General features: G+C 43.0%; 1 protein-coding gene across 1 annotated transcript; it reads left to right on the top strand.

The window, feature by feature from the left end:
* The first annotated feature begins 496 nt into the window (after nt 1-496).
* On the top strand, nt 497-8,726 carry NMUR2 (neuromedin U receptor 2). Its single transcript, XM_008920994.2, has 4 exons — nt 497-1,394; nt 5,898-5,982; nt 7,383-7,508; nt 8,467-8,726. The coding sequence occupies exons 1-4, from the start codon at nt 675-677 to the stop codon at nt 8,724-8,726; spliced, it is 1,191 nt and encodes a 396-aa protein (XP_008919242.2). The 5' UTR covers nt 497-674.
* Nucleotides 8,727-12,181: the final 3,455 nt, after the last annotated feature.

The following is a 12,181-nucleotide window of genomic DNA, read 5'->3' as shown; positions in this document are numbered from 1 at the left end:
AAAAGGCTGAAGCATTATAGTAACCTAATTCCACATGAATGGCTACAAAAACCAGTTTGGCTTTCTGCTGATCAAACTCTGTTTCCAAGTACTTGCTGCCACAGACAACACAAAATAAAAATCAGCAGAGATTTGAAAAATAAAATCATGCCAGAGTTTTTTTTTGTTTTGTTTTGCTTGTGGCTCACAACTGGATGTAGCATTGTTATAATTTTGTAAAAGCTTTTTAGATTGAGTTTTTCTGGTCTGGTTTTCCCACCCTCTGACAAATACTAACAACCTTCAGCTGGTATTACATCCTATATTTCACACTCCCAGCTCTCTAAATCCCACATTTCTGATTCTGTAAATGCATCAGCTACGGGAGCCGATGCAAGTGGCTGGAACCTCTGTTCATACTCTATAATCTAATGCACTTAGCGAGCCAATGAATATGTGTGAAAGGAGGGGCTTTCTGGCTGAGGGGCTCCGTGCAGGGGAACAGCTGTTGAACAGCAAAACCTTACCCAGAGCCAGGCAAACACACTCACTCACATCCTCAGTGGCTTTGTGCATCCAGGTCTGCCAAGACAACTCCACCCACCCCTCCTCTCTCTGCAAAAAGTGAACAAACTAGCACAGGGAAACGTAAAGAAGACCAAATCTCAGCTGTGAAACATTTCAGCAGATCAGTAATGGCCTGGATCAGTAATATCTCCTGGTTAAACCACCTTGCTCTACAGGAAGAACGTTTCAGGGGGTACTTAAACAGCACTGAGGATTACTTAGCCTTCCTATGTGGGCCCAGACGGAGCCACCTGTTCCTGCCCATGGCTTTGGTGTACACCCTGATCTTCATTGTTGGGGTGGTGGGGAACTTCTTAGTTTGCCTCGTAATCCTCAAGCACCAGAACATGAAGACCCCGACCAATTATTACCTCTTCAGTCTGGCGGTCTCGGACCTGCTCGTGCTGCTTTTCGGGATGCCACTGGAAGTCTACGAGATGTGGAGCAACTACCCCTTCCTGTTCGGGCCCGTCGGCTGCTACCTGAAGACGGCTCTCTTCGAGACGGTGTGCTTTGCCTCCATCCTCAGCGTGACCACGCTCAGCGTGGAGAGGTACATCGCCATCCTCCACCCCTTCCGTGCCAAGCTGAAGAGCACCCGCAGGCGAGCCCTGAGGACCATCCTGGCGCTCTGGGTCCTCTCTGTCCTCTTTGCCCTCCCCAACACGGGCACCCATGGCATCATGCTGCAGCATTTCCCCAACGGCACCCTGGTCCCGGGCTCTGCTACCTGCACTGTGGTCATGCCCTTGTGGATCTACAACTGTATTGTCCAGATTACTTCTCTTCTCTTCTATGCGCTGCCCATGGGGGTAATAAGTGTGCTGTACTATCTGATGGGGCTAAGAGTAAGTCTTACTCCAGCTGTGCTGTGTTTCCTTGGTTCATTCTTGTGTGTTTGTGTCTGTATGTGTCTTTTGAGTGCTTGCACCTTTTTCTTGCCCAGCTGTTTTCCCCCAAAAAGGCAGAAGTATTTCAAACCTCTGGAAAAAAAAGAAAAAAAAAGTAGATCCAAATCCTTCTTTGGTGCAATCCTATTCTGAAATTAATTTAGGGGATAATCTACCCTAGTCTTTTTATAAAAACTTACCATCACTGCTGCTCACATCCGAATGTCACTGAAACACCAGTGGATTGGTTCCAGCCTCTCAGAGATTTACACCTTTGCAGCAGGGACTAGAAGGAAATGTAGCAAAAGTAAAATGTGAAAAGAACAAAAACAAGCAGGCTAGTGATCGAATCTTTTGTCTTATTTGTTTTCCCTTTTCTTGTGACTGTGAAATTTCTACTGCATTAGTTTCTTTTTCTCCTTGGTGATAATATTCACGAAAACTCACAAAGCTCTCATAAACTGAAATGCTACCTTATTGCTGCTGTTAGCAAATTCAGCAATCATTTCCTTATATAACTGCAGCACAGTTTCACCAGACTATCTTAGAGTTTATTTTCATTCTCTCTTCAGAAAGTGAGTCTAGTTTTACCAAGTACCCATCATGTAAATGTGTGGATAAAACAATCAGTATCACAGCATTATAAAGCTGTGTAGCACAACGCCGGAATACACTGCTAATCGTAGCGAGTTGATGACTTTTTTTTTTCTCACACATTACAGATATTTTGAAAATATAAATACCATCTCATCACACTGGGTATAACTTAAAGTTTACAAAGATACGTCTGATCATATAGCAAGAAAGGGAGAGGAATGAACTTATTAAATAATGTGCATGAAACTCAACCAAATCTCTGCTGGTGTACATATAATTTTGTTTTGCTGGCTGACATTTACTGTTAACTGAAATTATACAGAAGCAACTTTTACTCTACCCAGGAAAAAAAAACAAGGATTAACTGCCAGAAATCTGTAGCACACAACAGATCCTCACAGCAGGGAATGAGTTAAATTGTCCACACTGCCCAGTGGCTGTTGTGAGGTCTTAATATGGTTTTGATGAAAATTTTGCAAAACAAGACCTGAAGGGAGGGGAAAATTTTGTAAATATGGATATTATGAAAAGAAAAAAAGAAATATCTGAATTGATAAAAAGAAGACTTGAAGACTGCAATAACTTCTATTTGCAGCATCAGACGTTCCTATACCCCATCCCAGAAGAGAAGCTCGGTACCGAATGAAGGCTGCTCCCCCAGGACTTCTGTAAATTCACAGATATGTCCAAGCTGTCCCTCCTAAATGCACTAATGTTCATTGTTTGTGGGGGGTTTTTTCTGTATATCCAGCTCAGACTTTCAAATTTTAAACAGCATCCATCCTGACTAGATCTGCATTATGCTCCAAACTGCACTAGGCAAGATAATTTCATTTCCTCAACAGAAATGACAGAAGAATGATGTATATATATTGTTTTTCAAGATGAGACACTTTTTATCTGCTCACGAAGGATGAAACCTATGAAGCTTTAGCAACACTCTGTAGTCTCCTGAGTGCCATGTATCCCTCACAGAATGTAGAGGAAAAGCTCAGTGTTATTCCAAAGGTTGTACAACAGCTCAAATTCAGCAGTGACATAGCCCTTCCACATCCAGGCTTTGTAGAAAGGGCATTTCCTTGCCACAGTTTCTCCCTCAAGCTTTGCCAGTGCTCAGGATGCTCAGGAGAGTCTCAGGATGCAACAGAGAAAAAAATGTGGGACATGTCACATGTCATGAGAGGGCAGCAAACATGGGTCATAGGGTACCTGAGTTAATTTTAAATTTTATTCCTGCAGTGCTGGTAGAGATGGGGTGGGACTGTTCGGGAAGAAGTCTGTGTTGCAGCAGGAGTCAGTGCAAGGTCCCTGTCCATTTCTTTCAAACTGATCTCTAAAAGAACACAGGGGTAGGTGCTTATCACTGCTTGTCTAAAAGTCAAACTTTATTTAACAAGGATTTTTGACAGTGAATGAAGAGAGTGGAGAGTCCACAGACACATTCTCCTACCTGCTTCAGACATCTGTGAGGGGATCTAGACAGTCAGGTGACTTTTGCCTAGACAGGATGATTCTTCTGCCAAGGTTCAACACTTCTCTTACTCTGTCATCCCCTTGATAATATATTGGACACACTGGAAATTTTTATTTCAGCTGTCTTTGAAGCAAGACAACTTATTCTTGCCAATGCATATCTGGTCCAGATTTAATCATCAAAATCTATTTTGCCCCCCAGATGCCCAGTTGTTAAAACCAAAATCATCTGTGGGCAGTGACTGGCTTTGTTGAATTTCTGCAGAGCCCAGCACATCTCTGGAAGGGTCCATCCCCTTTCCATGGAAGTTTTCAGCAAACCTTGCCCCCACTGACACGTTCTCCTTTGCCATGGGGTTGAGCTAAAAGCACACTAAGGCTGCAGTGGAGCAGCAGATGGCAACAACTTCAGCCAAATCCTCAGAACAGTCATGACTGTAGGCTTTGGCATAAGCCTTGTAGTTTTTAAGTATTAATTTTTCCATCAGCTGGAGAGAAAGTTTGTTCACCAATAGTGTCAGATAGGCCAAGGAGTTTACAGAAAACATTTCTGCTTTTGTAGAGTGGCCTCATTAGGTTTGCCTGGGGATATGTGAGGCCCTAATTTTACTCTACCTTCTGATTTCTGGTATGAAATCCTGTAGCTAATAAAGATGTGGGGGGGGGGAAATCCAATTTTCAGCTTCTTGCTCCAGTCACTTTTAATTCTTTTTCAGTGAAAGGGTAGTTTGCATCTCCAGGCAACCCTACACAGCCTCATACATCACAGTGATGTAAAAGTAACCACTACCTTGGCTGGAGTTCCCTCAAACCATTGGCATTCGCTCAAGTTACAACCTTTGCCATGGACTCATTTATTTATTTATTTTTCCTCCTTCTTTGTAATAATTCATTGTTTTATTAAACTCCAACTGCTGAGTTATTCTTGCTAGTTACACCTTCATCCCTTGAGACTAAAGGGGAACCTCCCAGCATCATCAAAATGACAGGAGGAAGGTGAAAAATAAAGATACATATGTCTCTGGTTTATTACAGCATCAGAACACTGTATTCTCTGAGGCTTTGGACTATGCCTGGAATAGATTACTGTTGAGACTGAAAACCACTGAAGGTAAACTAGGGGGTTTAATCAATCTGAGCAGACGTTTATCTCTACATGTGTTACAAATCAACTGAGGCTCTTCCTTAAGCAACTGTGGCTATGACTAAAAGTTACAAAGGCAATAATGTAAAACATGAGAGGTTGAATTGCACTATAATTGATTATAATCCCATTTACATAGTTTTCCATTTTATAAATGGAATAAAGAGAACATTGAAAAAAGGTCTTACGTGATCATCCTGAGAGAAAAGTATTATTAATCAGAAATCAGAAAGCAAAGTCACAGTGTAAAAGGCAAAAGCAAATGGCACAATTAGCATGTTTTCACAAGACTTTTACAAATACAGAATGATTTCTATCTTTTTCCTCATTCCTTATATTCTCTCCCATGTAATTAAAAGTTTTTCTTCCAGTTTCTCTCAGTTAAAAAAAGCATCACTCCAAAGCTGTGGGCTAATCAGAAGTTCCCACTTCAGGAAGCTGGGACCAAATATGCACTTTTCATACATGATCTCTTCTGTACTCAAAGCAATCCTGTTTATCTAGACCCGGTATTTTCATCACCAAAGCACCAGTGCTCTCACCATAAGCATATTGGGGAAGTAGTTCAGGGAGGATCAGATTATTGCTCTTTATGTCCATTTTTAAGAAGTCCAGGAAAAACTACTGGAGAAAACCTCACACTGCTGTAACTGAGCAGTATGTGGCTGAATCTGTGTATCATGCACCCCGGAGGTGCAGGGAGCATATTTGGGTTTTGTTCATTAGATGGGTTGAATATCAATTAGTCCAAACCACTCAGGGCACGAAACAAATTCCTTCAAATTTTACAGAGTTTTTTCCAATGATTATAACTGTGTTACACTGAGGCCACTCTGTGTATTTTTTCGATCATTGGTTTGTGCTTAATTGTGGGGAACCCTATTAGGAAAATAAACAAACAATATCTTGCCAGAAGACAAAATAATGCCAAGCAAAATAGTGTTGAAATTGAACACAAACTGTGAACCAAATATTGACTCACTGAGGAAAAACAAGTGGGGAAGTGAAATAGGAACTTGCTGTAAATATGCAGGTTCAGATGCATAAAATCTGCAGATTGTTTAGAACCTAAAGGTTCAGTGTTTCTCTGGAGAAAAAAACCGAAATATAGACTTTTTTCAGTGAGTCCCAAGTTGCCCCCAGTTTTGCTTTCTCAAACTGCAATTATCAAAATATCAAGCAGGCTATGTCTGGTGGGGATGTGATCTCTTGTCTAAGCTCTCCTTTGGTTTCCCTCCTTTTGCCAGTTGAAAGGAGATGAAACTTTGGAAGTAGAGGAAATGGCTGTGAATGTTCAGAGACCATCCAGGAAATCAGTCACAAAGATGTTGTGTAAGTAGTAAGTCCTTCTGTGTTTTATTTACAGTGGACATGAGGGTGACCAGGTCCTAAAGGGAATCAAGCAAATTCACTGGATACAAGAGTTATGAGTAGTTGTTATTTTAAAAAAAAAAAAAAAAAAGGCTTATTGCTGTTTTATCTGGATTTATAGGGCATGGAAGTGAAACACCATGGGTATCTACCAAAAGATTCAGAAAGAAAATTTTCCTCCCCAGCATGAGAGGAGTTTGAGCAAACCTACGTGGCAGATGCTTGCATGGCAATTCTCCAATATCCCTCACTCCAAACTGGCTCTTGCAGCCCTCTAGGGAGGATCTCTTTTTTTTTCCAGAGTGCAAGTAGTCTATCTTGTACATTTATAAAGGATGTACATCTGTTTTACATTACACCATGAGCTCTGCTAATGAGCAGAAATCACAGAATCACAAGATGGGTCAGGTTGGAAAGGACCACAGTGGGTCATCTGGTCCAATCTCCCTGTTCAAACCAGGTCATCCCAGAGTACACGGCATAGAATTGTGTCCAGACAGTTCTGGAATGTCTCCAGTGAGGGAGACTCCACAGCCTCCCTGGGCAACCTGTTCCAGTGCTCAGTCACCTGTACAGTGCAGAAGTTCCTCCTCATGTTCAGGTGGAACTTCCTGTGCATTAGTTTCTGCCATTGTCTCTTGTCTTATTGCTCAGCACCACCAAGAAGAGCCTGGTCCATCCTCTTGACACCCTCCCCTTCTGATACCCATACACATTAATGAGGTCCCCTCTCAGTTGTCACATCTTGAGACAATCCTGCCAAGCTACATCCATCACCTACTGCTGACTTAATCACTTAGACCTTCAAAGAAAAGTTGGACCTAAGCAGACTTGCACACTGTATAACATTCAAGAGAATTTATGCCCCAATCACCTTGAAAGCACTCACATCACTTCCTCATTTAGGGCTGTCTTTAAGGCAAAGAACACCTTGCTACTGAGATGGTGTTTATGCGGGAAACATAAATCATTTTCACTATTTTCTGTAACATTATTCTTTCAGACACCTTAAGTCACTGTCTGAACCAGGAAATTGTAATTTGAAGCCAGCCTGATTTTCAGTGCCTGGAATGGGTCTAGGTTCCATACGTGCCCCAACATTACCTGGCTGTTTCCTGCTCTGTTTGAATGTCACTGTGTGTGCATGCACTGGGTTATCCAACACAGAAACTAGCAGAAAGATTGTTCTTTTAGCTGGTAATGGTAAGACAAAAAGTATGGCAAAACTTTTGAAACCATTAACATAATTTGTATATTTAGTCTTTCATTCAGCTTTTTGAACTCTCTCTGCTCTGTGCAGGCTAGTGAACCATATCCCCCCATTACTGACCTGTTTTTCTTCTCCCCTTTCTCCATGCCAGTTGTCCTCGTGATAGTTTTTGCTATCTGCTGGGCTCCATTCCATATAGATCGACTTTTCTTCAGCTTTGTTGTGGAATGGACTGAGCCTTTGGCTAACACATTCAACTTAATTCATGTGGTGTCAGGTAAAGCTTTCTTCTTCCACTTGCACAGGGACTGGGAAAAAAAAAAGTATTTGTGAATGGTTTACTTGGAATATGTCTTCATTTACTTTGTAGGTGACATGAGACATGCATGGAAAACCTTCTCAGGATTTGGTGGGCAGTGATGAGAATAGTGTCTGAATAAAAACTACATGCAATTTTCTGCAGCTTCCAAGATCTGGACGTCTTGTCCAATACAGTGTCTGAATATTCACAGAGAAGGAAAAAAAAGTATACCATGCATCATTACCTGCTTTTCCTTCTTGGGAATGTTCAGAAGTGAAGCCTGCTGTTGTTCAGCTGCTTTTAACAAGTACGCAGGAACAAGCATCATCCTCCACAGGGTCTCTGGGGCAACTGGGAAACCTTACCAAATGGCAAGACAAAAGACTTACCTACTGCTCAGAATGGGTGATGAAACCAAATGTTTATGGCCTTGTCAACCATAAAATGAAGGCTTTTTCCAAAAGGAATCATATTCTCAGTCTGCCATGGGAAAACACTGAATGTGGCCATTAGGCAACTCAGACAAATCTGATCTTGTGCAGTTGTCCTGGTGTGTTGTAAGAAATTAGCTTCCCTTGGCTGGAAGTTGTCCTCTGACAGCTCTGATGGGGACACCAGCTGTGCAAACCCTGCTGTGGGGATGAGGGCAGTGCTGGAGGCAGGGCAGGGCAGCTCAAGAGAGAGCTGGTTCCTGAAGAGCTGGAGAGAGTGAGCTCCAATTAACAATCTCTCCCATTTTCTTTTCACTGCAACTGCAGTGTATGAGCTAATCTCGGTGAGACATCCCTCTGCCTGTGCCAGGAAGGCAGCAGGCAGAGCTCTGCTGTTGCTGTCTCCACCCTTGCACCAAAACTTGGTGGAGCTGTATAAGCAATGAAGAGTTTTTCCTCTTCTGAGATCGTTTCACACATAAATTAATCTCTCTCTGTCCCAGGTGTTTTCTTCTATCTGAGCTCTGCCACGAACCCCATCATTTACAACCTGTTGTCCCAGCGCTTCAGGATGGCTTTCCTCAGTGTGATTTCTCCTTGCTGCAAGCACTGGGCCCCTGAACATCCCACTTGCAAGATTTCTGCCCAGAAGAGCATGTTTGTGATTGAGGGTCACAATCTCATGGACTCTGCTGAATACATGAGTGCCCCTGGCACACACAGGACATCTGTCAGCAGTTCTCAGCTCTCCACTGGTCTGTGACTTTCCATGTGATGATCCAGGTGAGAGAGAAGTTAAAGAAAATTGCTTTAAGAAAACAAAAAGAGAAGAGACCTTCCTAAAAGACTGATTTCAGCAAGAAAAGATTGGAGAGGTGTCTCACTGAGTAAATTAAGGAGAAGATTGTATTTAACATATGTCTGAGAAGCACTATATTACACTTGAGCTAATAGTAGGGATGGGAATCTCAGCTTGCTCATTGTAAGCTGTGCCAGTGAAGAGCTGCTTTTAAAAAGTGAGACACACTCCCAATGTTACCAGCACAGGAGAGAGACACAGCTTAGCCAAGTTTTATCAAATGGCCTTTTGTGCACCAACCTAAACATCAGCGTTTACTTACTTTGAAATGAGGCAACTTGCTGCATAAGCCTTATCTATATCTAGGTTTGGGTAAGCCAGTCCCGCTTCTCTCTCTCATGACCTTCTCCAGGTATGGCTGTTGCAAACCTCTCTTGTCAACATGAGCAAGCAGGCAAGAATGAGAGCAGCTCTGAGCTGGGCTGATAGGCATCAGAAACCAGTAATAGCTATTTCTGGGCCAGAAGAATCAGGGAGCAAGTAACTGTAAAATAAATGCAAAACAAAACCTTTGCTTTCTGAGCAAGGTAAAGATCTGGGTGGGGGGTAGTGATTAATGCAGCCTGTGGGGGATATCTGCCCAGGGAATGTACATCAGATAGTTTTATTTTTGCCCATCCACCTTTGCATGTACAAATGGGTAGGTCCCTGCTATACCCCATCTCCTGCAGTTTGTGAGAACTTCTTATCATTGCTTCAGCTTCAGATACTTATGTGTTGTCTCCACCAGTGGAGCCTTGTGGTTGTGCTTCAGCAGATTTCACACCTGCCTGTACCAGGTGGATTGCAAAGTCAGAGATCTACATGGATCCAGGAAAAAGCCTGGACAACATTGACAACACAGGGAACTGGGGCAAACCTAATACAAAGGTAATAAAAACGGGAATTTTGCAGTGATACTGCAACTACTGAATTCAGATTTTGCCATAAAGCACAACATAGGTCCAAACTTTCCTGCATCCCAGTTGTGCAAACAGATCCTGAAGGCAGTACACTTACATCTGAGCTGATGAGCTGATGAGGTCTGCTGACTGCAGGGACAGGATGCTACAGAATTGTGTCAAGGGAGGTCAGGGGGAATCCATTACATGACAAAGAATTCTGTAAGACTCTCTGTCCCAAGTTTCAAAGCCTGTTCATTGTGTTTCAGAGAAATGTCTCCCCTGTGCCCCCTGACACAGGGCTTGGTTTAGCCACTGCTCTGGGCTCAGGCTTGGCACGCACTGCCACAGAAAACCATCCCATGTGTGCTGTCAAGGGACTGGGAGTTACTCTCATAGTCAGAGTACACAGAGTTATCACAACGAATAGGAACATTAGTTCCTGAAAGATGATACACTGTATGCATGAAGGCTTATTCCAGGTCACTGGGGATCCAGATGACACTTCCCATCGCAGGTGGAAGGGGCTGTACTCCTTTTCCGTGGCTTCTTACTTTGTTTCCCCCAAAGTCTTCTGTTTGTCTCTCTCTGTGGGACTCTGAAGTGAGGTGAGACCTGGGAGGCTCATGGAAGATGGTGAGTCATCTTTTCCTGCAGCACAAGGGGAATTTTAGACCACGTTTTCTCTCAGATCCATTTTACCATCTGCAGTCTTGTCGAACAAGCCATGGAGAGGGTAAGAGCTACACGACAGGCCTGCAGAGAGAAGGCAATTCCTGCTCCCTGAAGACACAGCTGAAATGCTTTGCCACCCCCAAGTGGACACTTGCGTTTTATCATTAACATTTCCGTTTCCAACCAGTTTTGCATTATAATTTTTCCCTCTGCCAGATGTAAAAGTGTGATTTCCCTCTGGACTTGCTGTGCCAGTGGTGCCTTGCTGCCTGTGAGCTGCCCAGGTCCCTGTTCTCCTGCTGGGCTCTGAGCTCTGTGCTCCCACTGACAGGCTGAGGGCCACCTGGGCAGAGCCTGGGCTGGATTTCCTTCCTCACTGAGCTCAGGAGGTTATCCTCCTTATCCCAGCTGTGTGCCACTGAAAGCAGGTCTTCTCTGATGTCCTAGACACCCACCTATGAGGAGATGGTGTAGTTTGACATACTCACACATCCACCATATGATGGAGACGTTCCTCTACAGGATTTTGTGGCTCTTTGGATGCATTTTATGCATTTAGGACCAGATGGCATTTTGTGTTGGTGCACAGAGAGCCACCCATGAGTGATGCCGCTCTCTCCTCTCTTTATGGGAGAATCCCAACCTTTGGCTGCAAAGCTCAGGGTGGATAAATGCACCTCATGACTTGCAGATGAGCACACAGATCTGCAGACAAGGTTGGGCTGTGAAGCTGTAGGGTGAAGATTTTGTGTGGTCTTAGACAAAACAGCCACATTTTTGTTCCCAAGGAGGACATAGGGTTTTGTGAGTAAGGGGAAGGAGGGAGTGGGAGGAATGTGCATGGATGGGGAAATTTTAGAAGAGAAATAGTGAGAAGACAATCATCAGGAACTCACCTGGGTCTGAAGTAATATATTCTTTTGTCCTAAAAGGAGTTTTTATCACATTTCATTTGGTGTCAGTCAAAAGAAGTGACACTCATAACCAGAAATTACTGGGCTTTTTTTTGGCTAAATATCAAAACCAGAGATGAAAACATTTAGGTTTGCACCAAATCAAACCTTCTGTGAAAGTGTTATTGGGAGAGACATGTCAAAATTCCTCTAAATTCTGCTAAAAACAAAATAAATGCAGTGGAGATAGTGTGGACTGACTGGAAGCTCCAAGTTAAGTTCCCTGTGACTGCACAGCTCAGTACACCTCATTCCTGAGGGATGCACTTTGTCTCTACAAAGTAGTCAATGTCCAATAGAGGCTTTTCTTTCTAAAAGGTTGGTGTTTGAGTTATTTATCACTCTGCTCTGATATTTACTTGGCTGCATTTTGGAAGCTGAATCCAAACACAAAAAAATGGGAAGATGGATAGAGATGTCATGAAAACCGATGCTATTCCTTTATTTATACATTAACCAGCTTTCATAGCCAAGTGCTGAAAAATGTTGGCAACTGGTTGAGAAAAAATCGTGTTGCAAGAAAACAGAGAACAACTCACTTTCCTCCAAAGTGGTCCAGTGTGATGGAACTGTATTTATTTGAAATCAAGCGTGTCTTCCTAGACAGAACTGTCTATTGATTTATTTCTCTGCTTCTCTTTCCCTCTGGAAAACATGCAAGTGCGTAAGCAGAAAGTGTGGAGAGCAGGGGCAGTACTGAGAACAAAACATGAATAGTCTGAAATGTACTGCAAGGAAACACTCAAAGGAGAGAAGAATTGTGTTCATTACCAGGGAGTGATACTCTGATCTAATGCCAGATTCAGTTGGAAAAGACACCATGACAGCAGGTGGACAATTCTGCTAAGTT

This window comes from Manacus vitellinus, unplaced genomic scaffold (genome assembly GCF_001715985.3).
Source record: "Manacus vitellinus isolate BGI_N305 unplaced genomic scaffold, ASM171598v3 scaffold_25_pilon, whole genome shotgun sequence".
Taxonomy (NCBI): domain Eukaryota; kingdom Metazoa; phylum Chordata; class Aves; order Passeriformes; family Pipridae; genus Manacus; species Manacus vitellinus.
This window is presented reverse-complemented; position numbering and strand designations above follow the sequence as displayed.

Excerpts from the sequence above, each read along its gene's own strand:
- NMUR2 (XM_008920994.2), top strand. The coding sequence starts at position 675 with ATGGCCTGGATCAGTAATATCTCCTGGTTAAACCACCTTGCTCTACAG. Across the intron at positions 1,395-5,897 it reads ACTATCTGATGGGGCTAAGA|TTGAAAGGAGATGAAACTTT; the intron begins GTAAGTCTTACT and ends TCCTTTTGCCAG. Across the intron at positions 5,983-7,382 it reads ATCAGTCACAAAGATGTTGT|TTGTCCTCGTGATAGTTTTT; the intron begins GTAAGTAGTAAG and ends TCTCCATGCCAG.